General features: G+C 41.9%; 1 protein-coding gene across 1 annotated transcript; it reads left to right on the top strand.

The window, feature by feature from the left end:
• The first annotated feature begins 5,518 nt into the window (after positions 1 to 5,518).
• Positions 5,519 to 15,606, top strand: LOC128473904 (vomeronasal type-2 receptor 1-like). Its single transcript, XM_053456127.1, has 4 exons — positions 5,519 to 5,721; positions 7,188 to 7,479; positions 11,827 to 12,633; positions 15,455 to 15,606. The coding sequence occupies exons 1-4, from the start codon at positions 5,519 to 5,521 to the stop codon at positions 15,497 to 15,499; spliced, it is 1,347 nt and encodes a 448-aa protein (XP_053312102.1). The 3' UTR covers positions 15,500 to 15,606.
• Positions 15,607 to 23,365: the final 7,759 nt, after the last annotated feature.

Raw genomic sequence — 23,365 nt, 5'->3', positions numbered from 1 at the left:
TAACTCTGATAGTCTGCTCCTAATCTGCAAGGGCAGTGCAGCAAGTATACGTGACCCCTGCATTGAGCAATCCCCAGCCACATTTACAGTGCCCTCAGCAGATATCTGTGTTTGTGGCTGTCAGTGGGTAAATGTGTGTATGGATTTAAGTGGGGATGCCTCACTGGCCACTTTATTAGATACACCTTACTAGTACTGGGTTGGACCCCCTTTTGCCTTCAAAACTGCCTGCATTCTTCGTGGCATACTTTCTACAAGGTGCTGGAAACATTCCTCAGATATTTTGGTCCCTATGGACATGATGGCGTCACGCAGTTACTACAGATTTGTCAGATGCATATCCATGATGCGAATCTCCCGTTCCACCACATCCCAAAGATGCTCTATTGGATTGAGATCGGGTGACTGTGGAGGCCATTGGAGTACAGTGAACTCTTGTCATGTTCAAGAAACCAGTTTGAGATGATGTGAGCTTTGTGACATGTAGCTGGATGTAGCCAGTGGGGGTACGACCTATAATCGGGCTTTAGTGCAGGGATGTGCAATTCGAATCGCCCAATGCCAGGGACGTGAAGTTCCGGGTGCCTGGCAGGTATATCTTTTTCTGTCATTTGTAGGCGCTGCAGGGGACCTTGATCCTCCTCTCTGGCAAACGGTGGATGTTTGCACGATGCAGACAACCCCCGCTGCTGACTGCACTGCCACCTGGGCTTCTACCACTGAGTGCGTGGGTGGCATGACCTTCCGGTGCTCCACCATAGAAGCCCCAGTGGAAGTACCGGACAGCAGCAGCGGAGGATGTCTGAGCGCATCGTGAAGACACTCTCGGCTGCCATAGAGTAGGATCTCCTGCAGGGGGCTTTGATCCCCCTCTCTTGCAGCCGGTGAACCTCCGCTGCTGCCGACGCTTCCGCTGGGGCTTCTATGGTGGAGCGTCGGGGACAAGTCTGGGGAAACGCTGGTATGTCGGGGGGTAGAGTGGCATATCTGGGGGGCAGAGTGGCATATCAATAAGTAAGGTGCATTACGAAGGGTGGACCTTAAAATGGCTATTGGTTTTCAAAATTTCTGTTTGTATATAACATATCCTGTCAATAGCAGGACTAACTGTATAATAAATACAAAAACTTTTACAATACATTTATTCTTGTTCATTAGATAAAGTACTGTTTTACCATTCCACTAATGGATTATAGGGTGTGGCCTATAATCAGGCCAATACGGTATATATATATATATATATATATATATATATAGCCCCACAGATTTTTCCTGCACCTCAGGGACTTTTGAACTTTGGCATCTGAGCCATTGGCTGAGCGGTCATGTGACCAATTAATCCTAAGGGGAGACCCCAGAGCTGCAGCAGTGTGGGACACAGAAGGAGATTGACACGCTGCAGCAGTTAAGTTCCGCCACAGCTTTCCTCTGTGCTGTGGATTCAGTGTGATTTCAGTGTGAATCCAGTGTGTGCTGCCGGCTGCACCCTCAGAGTGAAAGCTGAGGGAGCAGGAACCAGACACGGAAAATGGCTGACAGACCCTGGAGGTTACCTTAGGCCTATGCAGCTAAAAAGTGGTAAGGAGTCTACTCTGTCCTGTCACGCTGATAGGGCATCCTGTCTATTACAGACAGTAATACAGAGTTACTCATCCTTCTGTCTGCAGTAATATGTGTTTTAAACATGTGGATTACCTTAAACACGTCTGTGCACCAGCTGGCACCCATCAGCCATTAGGGTGAAGTCTGAGCGGGGGTCTGCAGGTGGTTTGGGAGGGTGTTGGGCCTCGATAGACATATCTTGGTGTGTTTAGTCAGCCACTGTATTATCTGCATTACTTTATCTGCCATTTATTCGTTAATATATCCTCATATTGCTTTACTGTGTGTTGTAGTCATTTATTATGTTCCTGCTTAGGAAACCCATCCATGTCCTAGATGCCCAGTCAGGTGGAGGCACTGCCAATGCTTTAATAAAGTAGCTTTAGATATATGTAGAGGGATCATGCGAAAAATGTATAATAATTTGGGGAAAGCTGTCATTTTAAACGCGGCTATTCGACCCAACCAGGATAAATTAAGATAAATGGCCCATAAATTAAAGTATTTTTTAATGTCTACCCCCAGTTCAGATACGTTGGTTAGAATAATTTGTTTAATAGTATTAGTCAGTTTTATCCTTAGATACTCTATATATCTGATCTCTCCAATGAGGCACTGATCACAGACACTGTGTGATCGGTGCAGGAGGATTGCAGGGAGGAGAGTGAGAATACAAATCAAAAGAAAAAAAAAGTAATTTTTTTCAACAATAAAAAAATCTCTAAAATAATACAATAAATAATAATTAAAAAACAAAGTGAGATAAGTAATGTCATTGTGACATCACTTGAATTAATAAGATGTTCAAGAGGTCCCTAACCATACTGCACTGATAAAATAAAATAAAAATTTTTATAAAAAAAAGAAAAAAAACTTACATCCCATTGCCCTAAAATCTAAAAGGTATAACCCCCCCTGCCCCCATTCACAACCCCCAAACACGTTAAGCCATAAGTATAAAAAAATACTACCCTATAGGGTACTATATGTAAATTCCTCCAGGACTTGAGGTACCAAAAACCAGGGACTGAAGGGGTTAAAGGCAAATAAAAAGAAATATGGGGCGCAGAAACATATACGGGAAAAGACGACTAAAATGAAATATAATAATATCTTTAATAGTAAATATAAATAAAACTAGATATGCAATATGTAAACAAAGTGCAATATATAGGCAAAGGATCAATATAGCCAGCAAAAAGCACTTTTTTTTATATTTATATTTACTATTAAAGATATTATTATATTTCATTTTAGTCGTCTTTTCCCGTATATGTTTCTGCGCCCCATATTTCTTTTTATTTGCCTGTATTTCTACACTTTGAGGAAGAGTGTTTTTATGTGGGTAGCTGCAGTCTTATTTGGGAAATAACATACTGTTTTTTTCACTTTTTATTCACTTAACGCATAACACGTGATTTTAGGTCCTTTTTCACGTTTTCTTATATATTTGTTTCTTCCTCATTCCTAATTCACGTATCTTTATGGCTTACTCTAGAAACCAATATACAAGCTCTAGAGAACAGAGATCACAGAGATTAGATAGCATTTTCACACACGAAAACACAGAAATTAATTCCCCCACCAATATGTTCATACAGCTAGAGAGACTAGCAGAAAAAGAACTGAAGGGGTTAAAGGCCTGAAATATAACTTGGTGGGGTGAAGTCTTTGACTAGCCTGTTAAGTTAACTCTTTCACACCCACCCTCCTGTCACAGGCTGACTTGGAGACTGGCAAGTGCAACATATTTCATGTACGAAGGTAGTAGGGCCCGTGCTCTAAGTACTTTCCATCCCACCAGAAACCAAACCCCGCCTAGCCCAAATATCCACAGACACAGTTGTATGATAACAGGTCACAGCTTTATTAATTCAAACATCATACTATATTAACCTATTACCAAACATTACTTTCATATACTATCACCTCAAACCATTAATTGCTAAATAACTTAACGCAACCCAATACTGTACAGAAACCTTGCCAGCCCCCTTTTCAGGCTTTTACCACCAATGGTAATCACCTCCCCCCCATTAAGTATAAAAGTTCCAGACCAACTATTACTAATCACCAGCCAGCCTTAAACTCAATGGGCATGCCAACTGCAACACTAACTGCCGCCTGCCCCAACCTCGTACTTCCCTATTTTGGCTTTGGTTTTTGGCTTGCTTTCTGTTTACCATCTTGTGAGTCCTGTCTACCGTCTCTGCTACCTGGGTCCAGCTCTCCTGCGTTCCCCAGGGCCTTGTCTAACATACAGTCCCAGACCGGCAAAGACATGCCACCCGTCATGACCACGTTGTTGGTAGATACATAAGTTCAACAGGTCACCAAAAGGGCGCCAATTATCCCATGAGGACACTCCACCCCCACCACACCGACAAGCAATCAAACAGCACTCACGCTTACTCATACATGAGCCCTGTCCATTAATCTATGCTACTTCAATGGACCTAGTAACTTTTCAAGGAAAAAAATATATAAACTGAATGTATTTGTTGTGGGTGAGCTATCGGTCTATAGACTACAAAACTGCAAATACTTTTTACTTACTCTTACCTTTTCTTAATAATCCAAAATGACTATGCGCATTTATTTATAATATGCAAGGTTCTGAAATATTTTGCCTGGACCTGGGTTGGGAGTCCACAATCTGAAAATCGTGACAGGATCAAAAAGGCTGATAACTAGGCATATACCAGATAGGTATGCGTTGTATTTGACATTACTGTTAATGTATATTAAACATGAAAATGGACCAAAAACTATTCAGACAAATATTTTTGTTTCATTTTTGGACAACATATTTGGTTTCTTGCCATTTTGGATGCTATTTTATATTCAGAAACAAAATTTGTTGTCATTCACCCTTTTTCAGTCTCTCATGCTCTTTCACGCTCTCTCAAACTCACACTCTCATTCATGTTCTCTTACACTCTCATTCACGATCTCTGAACATCTCCCTACTGATTGCTTCTGTGTCTGTGCCCCCTTTTCCCCTTGTTTCTTCGCCCACTTCTCCGTTGTGACCTCCCGGTGAACTTTCGCAAAAAGGGCAGGGCCTCAGAGCACATTCTCTCCCCGATTGGGCAGTAAAATTTTCGCTTTATGTTTTTTTCCAGCAGACACTATATCTTCTTTTTGGAGGCAGTTGGTGGTGTCCTGCCTGGGAAAGGTTATTTTGATTGACCTTCTGCTGGAACTGAAAGAAGGTCAGTTGTGTGAAAAAGAAAGTAAACTCTCTTTGAATTCTATGGTTTTACATATCGGGACATAATAACAATCATGTTCCTTAGTACACTGTGTCATGATTTAGTCAACTATCTTATACATAAACGTGCATATGATGGCTGTAGTCACATTAAATAGTCATTAATTATTCTTGAATTATTCTAATGTATAGAATATATTTGATGTATTTCTGTGTCTTAAACCTTCTTTAATATCCAATAATCAGACAACCCAAACATATTTATTTCAATTCTTATTTTTCATTTGTATTTTTACTATTTGCAATATACTGTAAATGACTATGATAATTGCACTGAACTTTTAACTGTACAGAATAATTGTGCATTTTTATTTAGCTGTGAATTCGCTTGGTGATTTATCTCATGTGCACATTAGATATTTGGAGAACAGGCCAGAATAGCGATTCCCAACACACAGACGTATGAGCTTAATTCAGAATGCTGGTAAATGTATTACGCTTTAGTGTATAAAACAGGGGGACCGGAGTCGCTTGTAATTCATTTACAGGAGACACAGACTGCATCTCACCATGTACTGAAACATGCAGCTGAACCCTGCACACATCATGATATTCTGTATTATTATAGGATATGTTGCATTGTCCAGATTAATAATATTTAAATCTATGACCGGATTGTATTCATTTAGTGTGTTACTGATTATGTTTGGTCTGTGTTTGACACCTTGCAAATCTGCAACTAAAAACTCAGAATCGGCCTGTAAATTACGAATAAGGCAAGCATTCGACGACTATGAATATTATCAAGATGGAGATGTTATAATCGGAGGAGTGTTCACTGTACATTCGGCTGTGCAGGATTTTCAGTTTACAAAAGCACCTCTGGAGCACATGATCTGTATGGCGTAAGTTATCTTTACTATCTTTTTTTTATTATTATTCAGTTATACAGATTTTGGTGGCTAGACATGGCACCGCCATACCTAGGCAGCCTATTAGGACACCTAATTGTTGGGATTCAGTTAATAGATACCCTTCTAGATGTGCTGTAAGCAGATGAGAAACACAAGGAGATCAGAGATGTCCTTATTCAGAAGTTCTGCTGGCGCTTCTATATCGGGAGGGAACATGAAATACAAAGGGGGGGGGGCATGAAAAGTTCTGACCTTTCAGCTCTTCCGGATTCTTTACATTTACGATTACATGCAGTTAAAAGCATTGTTCCTATTACTGTTAAATACCCAAATTGTTGCCAGTAATAATTATTCTATGAACTATAAACAGTAATTCAGATTTTTTCAGGGAATGTTGAATTGTCACATGACATAAAAGTAGTCATAGTTTATTTTGCAATGAAAACTGGAAAGGATTTTTTATGTTTAAGTGTATTTACGGATTAAAATAAGCAAGGTAAATGTATTGAAGCCTCAGTTTGTGTCTATATCATGGGCAAAGGTATCGTAACTACTTTTTCTCAAGATGAATGTTCTTTATCTCTTCCCTTTTTCTTATTGCTATTTTTTGTTGATGTGCTCAGGTAGCCTTTATTTTTTTTAAAAAAATGAATTTTAGAAAAGGAAAGCTATGAGATAATGCTGGCCCTGCGACACTGATCTATTGATAATATCTCCTAAATTATTAAACTGCTTGCCAAGCAAAATGCTTTTTTTTTATAGAGTTGGAGATGGTTTCCCTGCAACAGCACAGAAATGAAGGGGATTAAAAACATATGAAAACTAGAAGTTACAGGATGAGTGAATGAGTTTGGAACGTAGAAAACACATGTATAGTTCTAATCTCAAATGTCATATGAGCTTTTACATTTCTGTTCTTTACTATCTTTTTTCCTATTTCTTTCTGCACACCCACACAAATTAAGTATTGTTCTGTAAGGATGGGAAGGTCCTTTGATTACGGCTAAATTTCTATATATTACCCAATATTTAGTATGGCTGAAACTATTTTAACAGATTTGTATTGTGAATGCCAGGTCATTATCCATTTCAACCTTTTTTATCCCATAGCTGGTTTATTCTGAAATGTAAGTTATGATGACCTATCTTATAGCCAACAGATTGATAATAAGTCTCCCTGGTAAGTCTTAATATGCTATGACAAATATGGGCCAAATGTTCCTTATCTGCTGTTAAATTCTATGTATTTTGTGAAATATCTCCAGAATGAATGCAAATTGTGCCACCCTTTCCCATCGTAGAAACAGAAGCTGTTTTCCAGGTTTTAGAAGTCATTTATAAAATACACTAATCTACAGAGTGGCAGCGGTACCTCTCACTTTACTACCGATGGTTATGATTATTAATCAATCTGTGAAACTAATTTAGCACAAATGTCAAACTGTCTATTTCCATAGGCCTTTCTACCTTTGGTACGCGCATGTCCGCATCTTTCTTTTTACCATTGAACAAATTAATAACAATAAAGAGATTTTACCAAATATCACGCTGGGATACCATCTTTATGATTCTTGCTTAGATACAAGGAAGGCGGTAAAAAGTGTTTTACAAATTTTATCTGGACCTGGGAAGACCATCCCTAATTATTCCTGTTCTGAACGTGGGAAGGTGGCTGGTTTTATTGGAGATCACTATTCAGTCACCACTGTGCCCATAGCGCAAATACTCGGGATATACGGTCATACACAGGTGAGTCCATACAAATCTAATCTAATTAAATACCAGTACTTTTCTCTAGTGGCTGTAATTGTAGATTGCAATTACCGAGACACTGAATTAGAGATTCATTGCCTTACCAACTGATGTAAAAGCAAACCATAGACAGAAGATTTAGAAAGTATTTGTTTTGCTGATGATATCACATTGGAGTGCAAATGCAGGTTCTGGTCTGCTTTTTAGGGTAGGCTTAGGGGCATAGTGACTACATGTTTGGTTCTCTTTAAGCTAGGATAGCAAATTTTTGTTTTTCCATCAAGGTACTTTAACCCCTTCAAAATGTACAGGCTTGCGGTGCAATGCAACAACGACAAAGCCCGTACATGTTTTTTATGAGCAAGTCCTACAATTAGCGCTATAGCTTCACAAAAATTCCCACATGGAAAGAGTTAAAATATTGACATTTTAAATGCCCATAGGGTGCCTAGTTTTTTTTAAAAAAATGCATGATTTGATGGGGTAAATTTAATTGGCCAGCTTCCAAGATGTCCCAAATACGGGACGTGGGCACAGATTGACCAGATGTCTAAATGGCAAAAAAATACACACCTCACAAAGATGGCCTTTTACCTCCCAAATAACCCAACAAACCCATGTGGGGTATCACTGCGCTCAGGAGATGTTGCTGAACACATATTGGGGTGTTGTTTGGTAGTGACATATACCAGGAGTGGTGCATTTATACCGGGAGTAAACCATAAAGTTTGACAAAGGCTGGTGGTAGAATTAGTGCATGGAAATGGTTAAAATACCAGCATTTGAAATACCTTGGGTTGTCTAGTTTTCAAAAATATATGGTCTGATGGGATAAATTTCATTGGCCGGCTTCAAAAATACCTGAAATAGCGCATGGGCAGAATGAACAGCTTTGGGGGAAATATGGTTTTGAAATAGCAAAACACTACTGGTACTTATTGCCCTATAACGTGCAGAAAAAAGCAAAAAAACCATAAAAACATTGGGTATTTCTAAACTGAGGACAAATAGTAGAATCTATTTAGCAGATTTTTTCATTCGTTTTTGCAGATGAGTAAACGCTTTTTCAAACAAAGTGAGAAAAAGTCATTATTTAACAAAAAATCACCATATTTTATCATTTTTTTTTAAGTAAATTAGATGATATGGTAAAAATAATGGTATCTAAAGAAAGCCCTGTTTGTCCTGAAAAAACAACATATACCGTATTTGCTCGATTATAAGACGAGGTTTTTTTCAGAGCAAATGCTCTGAAAAATACCCCTCGTCTTCTAATCGGGGTCGTCTTCTAATCAGACCTCAAATAGAGGTCTGATTATGAGACTAAGATCCAGATTCCCCGCAACTCTGCAGGGGACCTGGATCCTCCTGTCTCCCCCCCAAACACACACTTACCGGTGCTTCCTGCTGTATTGCCGGGGCAGCAGGTTGACGTCTACGCGATTCGCGTAGACAACGTCCGCTGCAGCCGGAAGGAGGTGTGGCTAGCAGCGGGGGTTGTCTGCGTCCGTCGCGTAGACCTTCCCCGACTGTCAGAGATCAGAGTTCCCCGCACCGGTGCGGGGAACTCTGATCTCTGACAGCCGGGGAAGGTATTTGCGACGGACGCAGACAAACCCCCGCTGCCAACTCCACCTCCTTCCGGCTGCAGCGGAAGGAGACGTCAACCCGCTGCCCCGGCAATACAGCAGGAAATTGGAAGCATGTGTGTGTGTGTGTTAAATGGGGGCATAGGGCATTTCTGGAATGCCTTATACCCCTATATGCCACTCTGCCCCATAATATGCCTTTTAACCCCCTAAATGCCAGAGTGGCATATAGGGGTATAAGGCATTTCTGGAGGCAGAGTGCTCTATACAATGCCTTTTAACTCCCTTAATGCCACTCTGCCTCCTGGAATCCCTTATACCTCCTTATATGCCACTCTGCCCCATAATATGCATTTTAACCCCCTAAATGCCAGAATGGGATATAGGGGTATAAGGCATTTCTGGAGGCAGAGTGGCACATAGGGGGTCAAAAGGTATACCATGGGGCACAGTGGCATATAGAGGGTTAAAAGGCATATCATGGGCCACAGTGCCATATTGGCGTGGGAAGCCTGGGGGCAGATGTGCGTAACTGGGGGACAGGTTGGAAAATACAAGGAAATAAAAACAAAAAAAATATTTTTCTCAATCATAGCTTTTATTAAAAAAAGTTTACATGAATTAACATTTACTGGTAAAACTTTTTTCCTTTAGGGTCGGCTTTTTCTTTTTTTCCTAAGTTAATATTCAGTTTTTGGGGGGTCGTCTTATAATCAGGGTCGTCTTATAATCGAGCAAATACGGTAATGTGCGTGGGTGCACAAAATGAGAAAGAAGAAGATTACAGCTAAACAGCAACACCGAAAAATGTTAAAATAGCCTTTGTCCCAAAATGTACTACGAGTAAGAAACAGTATTGTCATTAAGGGGTTAATCAGAGGTAGGTAGAAATAAATTTTGTAGTCAGTTCCACAAAAAAGACAGGGTAACAAATAGCTAAAACAGGAAAGCAGGACACTTTCTAAAGTAAAGCAGCTGACAACTTCCCAGCAAACAGACCACAGAATATACATTTTTTTTAAAAAGAACACCACCAGAAGATGATAATAGTAATACTATTACAACATAGGAGAGTACAAAAGTTACAATATATTTGAGAAAGATAAAAATGTGTCTCTTAACCCCTTCAAGACCGGGAGGTACCTGGTACGTCATCAATGATGCACGATCCAGCGTCGCTATGAACGCTGGCATCGCGAGGGGTGACTGCTACTGACCGCTGGGTGTCCCCAGTGATCCGTAGCAGCCACTCCCCCTCAATTCCGTGTACGTGATCGCTTTGAAGCGAATCACGAGCACGGAATTAAAATATTTAAAAAAAATATTTAAAAAAAGGAAACACACTATAAGAGACACATTTCTCTTTTATAGGGGGCATTAAAAGTAATTCCTTGACAATATTCATAGGTGGAAAGATTCTGGCGAGTGAGAGGACATGCTGTGTGTAGCAGAAATAAATGTTATATCCATCTAGGGCTGCAACTAACGATTATTTTAATAATCGATTAGTTGGCCGATTATTTTTTCGATTAATCGATTCATCGGATAAAAAATGCAACTGCCCCCATTTATGCCTTATACCTCCCTATATGCCTCTGTGTACCCTGATATGCCACTCCGCTCCCCATAAATGCCCTGCACCATCCTGAAATTCATTATACTCCCTGATTCACCACTCTGCCTCCCCCAGATATGACCCTCTGAAATTCATTATACCCCCCATACACCACTCTACCTCCCCCTATACACCACTCTAACTCCCCCAGATATGCCATTCTGCCTCCCTGAAATACATTACACCCCCATACACCACTCTGCTACCCTGAAATTCATTATACCCCCCATACACCACTATAACTCACGCATACACCTCTCTGCCTCCTCCCCCTCCCATACACCACTCTGCCTCCTCCCCCTCCCATACACCACTCTGCCTCCTCCCCCCTCCCATACACCACTCTGCCTCCTCGACCCTCCCATACAGAGTGGCGTATGGGAGGGCGAGGAGCCAGAGTGGTGTATGGGAGGGTGGCTCTACACCCCTCTGACTCCTCCCCCCTCCCATACACTGCTATGCCTCTCTCCCGACTCCCTGGTGTTTTGTGAACCTCCATTACTGACAGGCACTTTCACTGCAGCTTCATAGAAGCCTCAGCGTACGTGAAGGGCAGTAACGGAGGCTGTCTGTGCACATCGCGCAGACCCCCACCAGCTGACAGAGAGGACAATCCTCTGCAGGAGACCTCGATTCTTTGTCAGCCGGTGGTGGTCTGCACGATGCGCACAGACAGCCTCCGTTACTCACCTGAGAGGCAGAGCGGTGTATGGGAGGGGGAGGAGTCAGAGGGGTGTATGGAAGTTGAGGGGAGAGGCGGAAGTTGTGTGTGCGCATCGCACGGACACCCACCGGCCGACAGTGAGGGGAATCCAGGTCCCCTGCAGCGTTGCGGGGGATCTGGATTCTAGTGTTATAATCCGATCTCTGTTTGAGGTCGGATTATATAAGGAGAGAAGTTTTTCAGAGCATTTGCTCTGAAAACACCTCTTTTTAAAAATCGATTTGACTAATCGATAAAATCGATAATCGATAATGAAAATCGTTATCAACGATTTTCATTATCGATTATCGATTTTATCGATTAGTTGTTTCAGCCCTATATCCATCCTTGTTCCAATGTAGTCTAGGAAAAAATACTTTAATGCATTGTATGATTATCAGAAGTTACAATTGATATAATGTTTTCATATTTTGTAGATCAGCTATGGAGCCACAGATTATTCATTAAGTGATCGACGTGTCTACCCGCACTTTTTCAGGGCACTTCAGAATGAACGCGTCCACTTCTTAATAATAGCCGACCTTCTGAAACACTTTGGCTGGACCTGGGTTGGAATATTTACATCGGATGATGACGGTGGAAATCAACAGAGTCTTATTTTAACCAAATATCTCAATGATCAGGGTATTTGTGTTGCCTACACAATACATAGCAACAAGGGCATCAAAAACGATTTACATCACATCAGTGAAATTGTTAGAAAATCTTCTGCTCAAGTTATTGTGATTTGTGGACCCTTAACATATGCTTCTATTAGCACACTGCTTGTCTTAAAAGATATTTTTCACAGTAAGACACTAATTCTTCCCCCTTCCTGGGCTTCAAAGGAAGAAGTGTTTCTGGCTAATATTGGCACATTTAATGGCAGTTTGGGTATTGAACTCTTTCCTATATTTTTTTCTGGACCCGAAAATTATTTTAAAGATATCAAACCCTCCAAATTCCCGAATGATGGACTACTTGCAGATATTTATTCCCTATATCTCCAATGTTTGTCTTTAAGTTCATTAAAAAATAAAATGTTAAATTTTTTTTACAGAATATCTTTACAGAACTGTACTGGAAAAGAAAGCTTGGGTAACCTTGGAATGGATTTATTTACCGGTGTTTCTCCACGAGTGCATTTTGCGGTAAATGTTATGGCTCATGCTGTGGAAAGCATGAATTTAAATTTGAATACGGCGCCTTATAAAAGAGAAAAAAGAACAAATTTCAAACACCAGGTAAATATTAGAAAGACCCTATACGAGGAAAGTTTTGTTATATAATGAACCTACTAGTTTGACTCATTAATGAATTGCAATATTCAACAATATGCACTTAATTGATTACAAATATTAGAGAACATAGAACATCCATTAAACCAGTAGGGTTACTTCTCTGTCACCTGTAACACATGTGTATGTTGGGATAATACAATTAACTAAATAGTGATTGTTACTTGCAACACACTGTGTCACACCATGTGAGGATGGAGATAGAGAGAAGTAAGTAGGGTCTAAGTAATATCCCCCAATCTTACAAAGAAACATAGAATTTGACGTCAGGTAAAAACCAATCGATTTAGCTTTATGCCTATCGCATGTCTGTTTAACCCTTTACACCAGTGGTCCCCAACCTTTTTGGCACCAGGGACCGGTTTTGTGGAAGACAATTTTTCCATGGATTGGGGGCAGGGTGTTTTGGGTTTGATTCATGTGCATTACATTTATTGTGCATTTTACTTCTATTATTATTACATTTTAAATGTAATGAAATATTTTCAACTTCCCTGGTTGTCTTTCCATCCATTAAAAGCACAAAAAATTGTAGCACTCTTCCCCCCAGATATGCTTTATGCTCCCCTGATATGACACTCTGCTTCCCTGATATGACACTCTGCCCCTCTAGATATGCCACTCTGCCCCCCCTAGATATGTTTTATGCCTCCCTAGATATACCGCTCTGACCCCCCCAACTTACCAATGCACCCCCAGACTCCCTGGTGCCTAAGGGGGGCAGTTGATGCACGTCTGTGCAATGCGCGTAGACAACCTCTGCTGCTGCTCGTCATAGAAGCCCTGGCAGAAGTGTCGGCAGCAGCGGAAGTTGTCTGTGCACATCGTGCAGAGCTTCCCCGGCTGCCAGAGAGGAGGACACAGGTCCCCTGCAAGTATGTGCAATGCGCTCAGACAACCTCCACTGCTGGCCGGGCTTCTATGGTGGAGCACCGGAAGGTCATGTAACACCGGCGATCCTTCATAGGAGCCCAGGCTGAAGTGGCGGCAGCAGCGGGGTTGTCTGCATTGCACTGACGTCCACGGCTGCTGGAGAGAAGGATCCAGGTCCCCTGCAGCACTGCGGGCGATCAGGATCCTCACCCTGCTGCTTACCCACAGCAGGGCTAAATGGAAAAAAAAAGATAAACATCTGCCCGGCGCCCGGAACCGCTGTGCAGCCCAGTTGCTTATAAGCCACAGACCGGTGGTTGGGGACCCCTGCTTTACACCATACATATCGTAAATTTTTTTGCCATTTTTTGGTTTAATCAAGATTTCTCTTTTCTTTGTTTGATGTACCCAGAAAAGTAATACATCCTGTATTTTTTTTTTTTTAGAAAAAAAACAGGGCTTTTGTTTGAAACAATAGAAACATGCAACAAATAATAATTGTGAGTACTAGTATGTTAAAAAAACAAACAAACTCTAAATTATATATACCGTATTGGCTCGAATATAGGCCACACTTTTTTCCCCCACTTTAAGTTTTTAAAGTGGGGGTGCGGCCTATATTCGGGGTCTAGCGCCCGACGCCCGGGACATGCAGTCCCGGGCGCCGGGCAGGCAGCGGGGTTAGGATACAGATCCCCCGCAGCGGTGCAGGGGACCCGTATCCTACTCGCCGATACGCTCAGACAGCCTCCCCTGCCAGCACTTCCCACGGGGGGGGGTGCCGGCACGGGAGGTTATCTAAGCGTTTTACCTCTGCCCACCCCCGACTTACCAGAGCAGACTCCCGGGTGTCTTGCGGGGCCGGCGGGAGACATCTACGCAATACGCGTATGCAACTTCCGGTACCGGAAGTTGCATACGCGTATTGCGTAGATGTCCCTCGCCGGCCCCGCAAGACACCCGGGAGTCTGCTCCGGTAAGTCGAGGAGGGGGGGGCAGAGGAGGACAGTGGCAGCATATCTCGGGGGGGGAGGAGGAGGACAGTGGTAGCATATCGGGGGGGGAGGAGGAGGACAGTGGTAGCATATCGGGGGGGGAGGAGGAGGACAGTGGCAGCATATCTCGGGGGGGGAGGAGGACAGTGGTAGCATATCTCGGGGAGGGAGGACAGTGGCAGCATATCTCGGGGGGGGACAGAGTGGCAGCATGTTTTTTTTGGTGCTTTTTTAAAGAAAAAAACTTTTTCTTTAAAAAAGCACCAAACTTTTAGGGTGCGGCCTATATACGGGGGCGGCCTATATTCGAGCCAATACGGTAATTTTCTTCTATAGGGTAGGTGCCACTGATGAACAAGTGCCCAATTTATGTTCTGCAACACCCCGTGAATACAGACATTCCCCACATACAATTTTTTTGTATTTAGTACTATTTGTGATGCTTCAGGGTAGTGAATGAGAGGGTTTATAAGATTTAGATGTAGTGCAATTGGATTAAGGGCTTTTTAAATATTTATTTATGGATTTATTTATTTTGCACTGTTACCAGATTGGCATATAGGGGTATAAGGCATTTCTGGGGGCAGATGTGCATAACTGGGGGGCAGATGTGCATAACTGGGGGCAGGTTGGGAAATAAAAGGAAATAAAAACAAAAAAAAATATTTTTCTCAATCATAGCTTTTATTAAATATGAAAAAATAGTTCACATGAATTAATATTTACTAGAAAAACTTTTTTTCCTTATAGGGTCGTCTTATAATCAGGCTTTTTCTTTTTTTTCTAAATTAATATTCAGATTTTGGAGGTCGTCTTATAATCGAGCAAATGCGGTACTAATAGGCTTTCTCTGCCCTCTATGTTTATGTCTCATATGTCTATGTCTTTTCCATTTTCAGTACAACTTACCACCAACAAGCAACAGCCTAAAACAGCTACCCTAGAAACTGGTGAAAATAAAAAAAAATCTAATGAATATTGTAAAAGAAAAAAGAATGTCTGTAATTGCTGTAATGTAGATCACTTCTAAGCAATATGTTTAGGCCACTGACATTTATCAGAGAGACCTATCATTAATCACTGACCTAACGTGGCACTAATAAGTGACCAGATAGTAATCAGTTATGAAATATTTTCAAATAATAATAAAATGTATGTTTGAATGCTGGTGCTTTAATGATTTATGCCTGGTCACTATACGCATGTGGGGACTGCAGATATATGTCGCAGGGAAGGAGTTCCCTTCCCTTCTTAGCCCACATCCCGAACCTGGAACAAAAATTGTGAAGACCCTTTAAAGGTTGAAACGCAGCCTTTATTAATAAATCCTACTCTACTTATACATTCAGCATTGATTCATTTCTTTGGCACCTATCCTATCTACAAAAGGGGAGCGTCTAGTTTCCAAGGTTTAGTTGATGCTGCAGGCTTAAATTTTTGCCAACTCGCAATTTTAACGAATAGGATTATTTTCAAACAAAATCATTACTAGTATTCAGACACACAATATCTTCTGGTGACTGGAAGTGTGCCTTTTTGTGTATTTTTTCCATACAATAAGTTTAAGTTTATATGAAAATCAATAAATATTGCACATATGTTTAGAGTGATGCTGTTATGGGCAAACAAGTTAAAATTGTCCTTGTTTCTGAGCCCAGTTGTCATGAACGCTACAATTCCCAATGACTGCAGCCCATTCACAAAAATGGTCACAGCTGTTTCATTTATTATACATTTTTACATAGAATGATTATATTATTATGTAATTATCTTAATACATCTTCTACTTCCTTTAAAAGATACATCGTTATATCAAGAATACAGATTATGTACGGGGCTCGGAGAAGCCAGTGCCTGTTTTTGATCAAAATGGTGAATATGTTCTCCCTTACGTAATTACAAATCTGAAATTCACATCTGATTCATTAAGAAATGACAGTCATGTAGGCCAGTATACGCCATGGTATCCAAGTGGTCAGAGGCTTGCCATTAACACACATGAGATAAGATGGAAGACCAACAACAACGAGGTCAGAAATTTAGAAATGATTAATGTAGTGTATGTTGTATGTCTAATTTCATTTCAATATTACACTCCATCCATAACCTCTCCTTCTGTTTTAGAATTTTTTGACTTTTGACCCTATAAAAATGTCCCCTGTGCTCCTCACCCTAAAGAATCAGAACTAATAAATTTTTTGTTGTTGTGGTAAATACATTTTGTTTTCCATGATGTACGTTAATGAATTCATATTTGTTTGTCAGATTCCCCGATCTCAATGCTCAAATAATTGTTTACCTGGTCAGAGGAAAGTCCAGCTATTTGGAATACACTCCTGCTGCTACGACTGTGTTTATTGTTCAGAAGGAGAAATATCAAACGTTACTGGTATGTTAGAACTGCACTGAGTACTCAATCATTGGAATATTAAAATATAAACCTGTAAACAGACTATTTTCTCTATTACTAACAATATATTGCCTGCAATTTAAATCATTTGTTTCACTTTTTACAGACAGTGACAATTGTTTAAAATGCCCAGCAGATGAATGGCCAAATGAGAAAAAGGATCGATGTATTCCCAAAGTGGTAGAATTTCTATCCTATACAGACGATACCTTGACTGCAATAATGGCATCTGTCTCAGTTCTCTTTTGCTTAATTACTCTGGCAGTACTGAGATTGTTTATTTTACACTGGAATAACTATATTGTTAAAGCTAATAACAGGAACCTCAGCTTCATCCTCCTTGTTTCCATAATGCTGAGCTTCCTCTGTGTGTTTCTGTTCCTTGGACGGCCAGTGGATATAACCTGCATACTTCGCCAAACCTCCTTTGGAATCATCTTCTCCGTAGCTGTGTCTTCTGTGTTGGCCAAGACTATCATGGTCTGTATCGCTTTTAAAGCCACCCGACCTGGCAGCAAGTGGAATAAATGCATCGGAGTGAAACTGCCAATTTCTATAGTCCTGTTCTGCTCATTTATTCAAGTTCTAATTAATATCATTTGGTTGATTATTTCACCTCCCTTTCAGGAGCAGGACATGCACTCTTATCAGGGAAAGATCATCATTCAGTGTAATGAAGGCTCAGTTACTGCCTTTTACTCTGTCCTGGGCTATTTGGGGATTCTGGCAGCTATGAGTTTTATTATAGCTTTTTTAGCCAGGACATTACCTGACAGTTTTAATGAAGCCAAGTACATCACCTTCAGCATGCTGGTGTTCTGCAGTGCTTGGATTGCAATGATCCCGGTGTATCTGAGCACCAAAGGGAAATACATGGTGGCTGTGGAGATCTTTGCCATATTAACCTCAAATGCTGGACTTTTGAGCTGTATATTTTTCCCTAAATGTTACATAATCCTTTTTAGGCCCGAAATGAATAGTAAGACATGTATGTTAAAGATTACTGATTAACAGTTTCCTGCCAACATATATGCTGCTTCTGGAATCCCATGTTATAATTTTCTGATTAATGGAGCTATTCTTGAAAACATCAATATGAACTGGAAAAAAACACAATGAAATTATACATAGGATGCATCAGTCTAAATGTTTCAGTTTATAGAAACCTTATTGTAAAGAGACTAGAACTACACAGCACACAACACAGCATTCAGCATAATTAAAGTCATTTTTCTCCATTGCCCCTGTTCAGCGCTGTCTTTAACGTGGGTGTAATAGCGGCAGCTTCCCTGAGTCCATTCATTCCTGGGGGCGCAAACACAGCCGGTCCATACATGGGTCTGCTAGGTCAATAGGACCCACTGTAGAGCAGGGCTGGTTGGGGAGATCATGGATCTCTTGTTAATCAGCGCAAAATAAAGGGAGCACATCACTCCTCTATTTTACCTCTCCCTCATAAAACCTGCTGGCTATTGATGCTGAGTGCCGGGATATGATGACAAATCTCAGCACGGAAGCCGCACGCACAGCGATGGAATGCTGTGAAACAGAGGTCTGTAGGAATTGATCTCACGCTTCCAACACATAACTTAAGAAAGGTAAAATATTGGGAGAAATAATGAATAAGGGGAGAGAAGGGAAAAAACAGGAGATAATGAGGAGGAGAGATGAAGGAAAAGGGTAGAGATAAAAAGAAAGACGAGAGATGAAGATAAAAAAAAAGAAAATATATAAAGTAAAGTAAGACAGGGATTAAGAGAAAGGAGAGTGATTATGACCTCTCCTTTCTCTTTAGTTGGGGAGTAGAAGGGGGAGAAAATGAGAAGTGGGAGAGATAAGGAGAAAGAGAGATGAGATAAACCAAAATGCTGTTAGATTTAATCTATTTGCATGACTTTGAGGCTGACGTATTTAATTTTACTTAAAAACAAAATGTACGTGGAGGACAGCATTTCATCCTTGGACCCAGACAGGCCCGTGTCTTGGGCCGCCCCAGGCCAAAAGCAGCTGCCCCTTGAGCCTACAACAACACCTGAGAATATTGCGACACACATCCGTTTCGGCCACACTATTCATTCATTATGTGATCTGCATCGTGTTGTGCTCCTCCCATGCCAAGTGCCCCCAGCAGATATCTGTGTTTTTGTCAGTGGGTAAATGTGTGTATGGATTTAAGTGGAGATACTGGCCACTTTATCAGGTACACCTTTTAGTACTGGGTTGGACCCCCTTTTGCCTTCAAAACTGCCTTCATTCTTCGTGGCATACTTTCTACAAGGTGCTGGAAACATTCCTCAGAGATTTTGGTTCATATGGACATGATGGTATCACACAGTTGCTACAGATTTGTTGGCTGCACATCCATGATGCAAATCTCCTATTCCACCACATCCCAAAGGTGCTCTATTGGATTGAGATCTGGTGACTGTGGAGGCCATTGGAGTACAGTGAACTCATTGTCATGTTCAAGAAACCAGTTTGAGATGATGTGAGCTTTGTGTGATGGTGCATTATCCTGCTGGATCCAGCTTTAGTGCAGGGATGTGCAATTACTATCGCCCAATGCCAGGGACATGCAGTTCCGGGCGCCTGGCAGGTGTTTTTTTTTCTGTCATTTGTAGGCGCTGCAGGGGACCTGGATCCTCCTCTCTGGCAACCGGTGGATGTTTGCGCGATGCAGACAAAACCCACTGTTGACTGCACTGCCGCCTTGGCTGGCGTGACATGACCTTCCGGTGCTCCACCATAGAAGCCCCAGTGGAAGTACCGGACAGCAGCAGCAGAGGATGTCTGAGCGCATCGCGAAGACATTCACGGCTGCCATAGAGTAGGATCTCCTGCAGGGGGCTTGCAGTCGGTGCAGTCGGTGAACCTCCGCTGCTGCCGACACTTCCGCTGGGGCTTCTATGGGGGTGCGTCGGCGGAAGTGGCGGGCAGCAGCAGAGGTTGTCTACGTGCATCACGCAGATGGCTGCCACCACTAGACACGAGGGAGGCTGGAGCACGGGGGTCAAGTCTACGCGATGCGTGCAGACAACCTCCGCTGCTGCCGGCACTTCAGGGTTTAGCACAGGGATGCGTAATTCGTATCGGCCAATGCCCGGGACATGCAGTTCCTGACGCTGGGCAGGTGTTTTTTGTTTTTTTTTATTTGCAGGCGCTGCAGGGGACCTGGATCCTCCTCTCTGTGGAGGGCTTCTATGGAGCTTCGGCGGAAGTGGCGGGCAGCAGCAGAGGTTGTCTACGCACATCATGCAGACGTCCACCAGCTTATTCTTGTTTGTTAGATAAAATACTGTATCTCCTCGATTATAATATGATTATAAGCAGAGCCGGCCTTTAGCGCTGTGGCGCCCTGTGCGGACTACTCCTCTGGCGCCCCCCTCACTAACCGCCCTCTCAGCCCCACTCTGCCTCCAGAATTGCCTTATACCCCTATATGCCACTCTGGCATTTAGGGGGTTAAAAGGCATATTATGGGGCAGAGTGGCATATAGGGAGGTATATAGCATTTCAGGAGGCAGGGTGGCGTATAGAGGGTTAAAAGGCCTTTCTGGAGGCAGAGTGGCATTAAGGGGGTTAAAAGGCATTTCACAGAGCACTCTGCTTCCAGAAATGCCTTATGCCCCCCATTTAGCACTCCCTCCCCCAAACTTACCGGAGCTTCTGAGTCCCCGGTGTGTAGTCTGGGCAGTGTGTAGAGCTCTACATGATTCGCGTAGACAACGTCCGCTGCAGCCGGGAGGAGGTGCGGTTAGCAGCGGGGGTTGTCTGCGTCCATCGCGCAGACCTTCCCCGGCTATCACAGATCACGGGGAGATCTTCCGCACCTCCTCCCGGCTGCAGCGGATACAGTACCGTTTTACCATTCCACTAATGCGTTTTTTTTTCTTGAAATAATACATTTTTCTTTAAAATAGCACCAAACTATAAGGGTGCGGCCTATAATCGGGCCAATACGATATATATATATATATATATATATATACATATATATGTATATATATATATATATATATATATATATATATATATATATATATAGTCCCAGAGGTGCAGAAAAAAATCTGTGGGGCTACATAAATATATATATATATATATATGTAGCCCCACAGATTTTTTTTCTGCACCTCTGGGACTTTTGAACTTTGGCACCAGAGTCATTGGCTGAGTGGTCATGTGACCAATTAAGCCTAAGGGGAGACCCCAGAGCTGCAGCAGTGTGGGACACAGAAGGAGAAGGACACGCTGCAGCCATGAAGTTCTGCCACAGCATCCCTCTGCACTGTGAATTTAGTGTGGAGCAGTGTGGATCCAGTGAGAGAGAAAGCAGAGGGAGCAGGAAACAGACACCAGACCGGATTTATATTAAAAACATTTTCACAGTGTTAGAGGAGCAGAAGAAAAATGAAAAACGTCCCAAAAAAACACTTATTTGCCTTGGTTTAGTAAGCTTCTCATCTGCAATAGATTTCATCTGTTTTGAATCATACAAGCTAATGTAACATTTCAAGTATATTACACACCTGTGAATAATACACAGGTATAACTTTACACTCAGTTTTGTTGGAAATGAATGAAGAACGTATAATACACACTCACCAGATCAGGTCACTGGCTGCTGATCAGTTTTAACGGTTGCATCAGCTGCTGCAATGTCTGACTGGCCACAACGGGACTGGAAGCAACTTCCAGATTAATGCTGTTGAAGATTTTAAAGTTATTTTTAATGTTTAACTTTTCTAATGCTGGTGTTTCTAAGGAGCGATTGCAGCAATAAAATGCATTAAAGCTGCACAATATCTCTCATGGAGCCATCATGTAGGAGGGGGAGGTATAGGCTGATTCCCAGACTTTATGAAGGGGCCAGTAAGCAATCTGCATCATGCTTCAGGTCTGTCTCTGGAGCACTGCCCCCCAGGGCCACCCCTTCCTGTGATGTCACACAGGTTCTCATCACAGTATCCATTGTGAAGTTGTCCTTGTTTAGTGGATCATTGATGATCATACCTGGGAACTTCTCGGCTCAGGCTACTCCGGCTACAGTCCTGGCCGCATTCCGCATGGGTGCACACTGACGTCGGTGGGCGGTCCCGCTGATGTCGAGGGAGTTCCTGCTGATGTCAGCGGGAAACACTCCCATTTAAATAAAAAAATGGCCGGGGAGTAGGTGTGTCAAGACCCCGCTCCTGTGACCCGGAGGATTTGGGTCTTGAACCGGAGGAGCAGCGCTCACCCGGCAATCTTCGGGTCAAACCCGGAGAGTTCCCAGGTATGTTGATGATGAGAGCTCAAGTTCAGCAGCATCTGGTGCCTGCCCCCATATTGGGCTGCTTCAGTACTATTTGCCAAACAAGTGACAGAATTTATGAAAATTCCATAATATGTTAGAATGATGGTACTTAAAAGGTCTTAAATAGCGTTTAGTTTGATCAATAAATTAAGAGGAATTAAGCCCTGCATAGTAAAGGTTATCTGACTGGTATAAGGTATCCCATTGCCCAATGCTGTAAACTAAACTGTTATATTTTTTGGATAGTGTTATCATTCTCTGATGTTCACAGGGAACCATTATAGTCTACTTTTTGATAATCTGAGTTTTTTGTATTATAAAAAAAATAAATACTTCTTAGGTACATTAAAGGCCTGAAATACTTACTTGGTGGGGTGAAACTTTTGACTAACCTGGCAGCTAGTATGTGTTAAGTTAACTCTTTCACACCCACCCTCCTGTCACAGGCTGACTTGGAGACTGGCAACAGCAACATATTCCTTGTATGAAGGTAGTAGGGCCTGTGCTATAAGTACTTTCCATCCCACCAAAAACCAAACCCTGTCTACCCCAAATAACCACAGTTGTATAATAACAGGTCACAGCTTTATTAACTCAAACATCATACTGTATTAACCTATTACCAAACATTACTTTCATATACTATCTACACAAACCATTAATTGCTAAATAACTTAACGCAACCAAATAATGTACAGAAACCTTGCCAGCCCCCTTTCCAGGCTTTTACCACAAATGGTAATCACCTTCCCCCATTAAGTTTAAAATTCCAAACCAACTATTACTAATCACCAGCCAGCCTTAAACTCTGTGGGCATAATCAACTTTACCACATAAGAGGTGAGGGGGGGATTGAGACCCGACATGCCAACTGCAAAACCAACTTCCAATTCAAGGACACGCCACCCGCCATGACCACATTGTTGGCAGATATGTAAGTTCACCAGGTCACCAAAAAGGGCGCCAATTATCCCATGAGGAAACTCTACCCCAACACACTGACAAGCAATCAAACTCATGCTTACTCATACATGAGCCCTGTGCATTAATCTGTGCTAGGCCAATGGGCCTAGTAACTTTGCAAGGAAAAAAAATTGTATTTGTGTG

This window comes from Spea bombifrons, chromosome 2 (assembly GCF_027358695.1).
Source record: "Spea bombifrons isolate aSpeBom1 chromosome 2, aSpeBom1.2.pri, whole genome shotgun sequence".
In the NCBI taxonomy this organism is placed as follows: Eukaryota; Metazoa; Chordata; class Amphibia; order Anura; family Pelobatidae; genus Spea; species Spea bombifrons.
The sequence above is the reverse complement of the archived record's forward strand: the minus strand, read 5'-3'. Positions and strand labels throughout refer to the sequence as shown.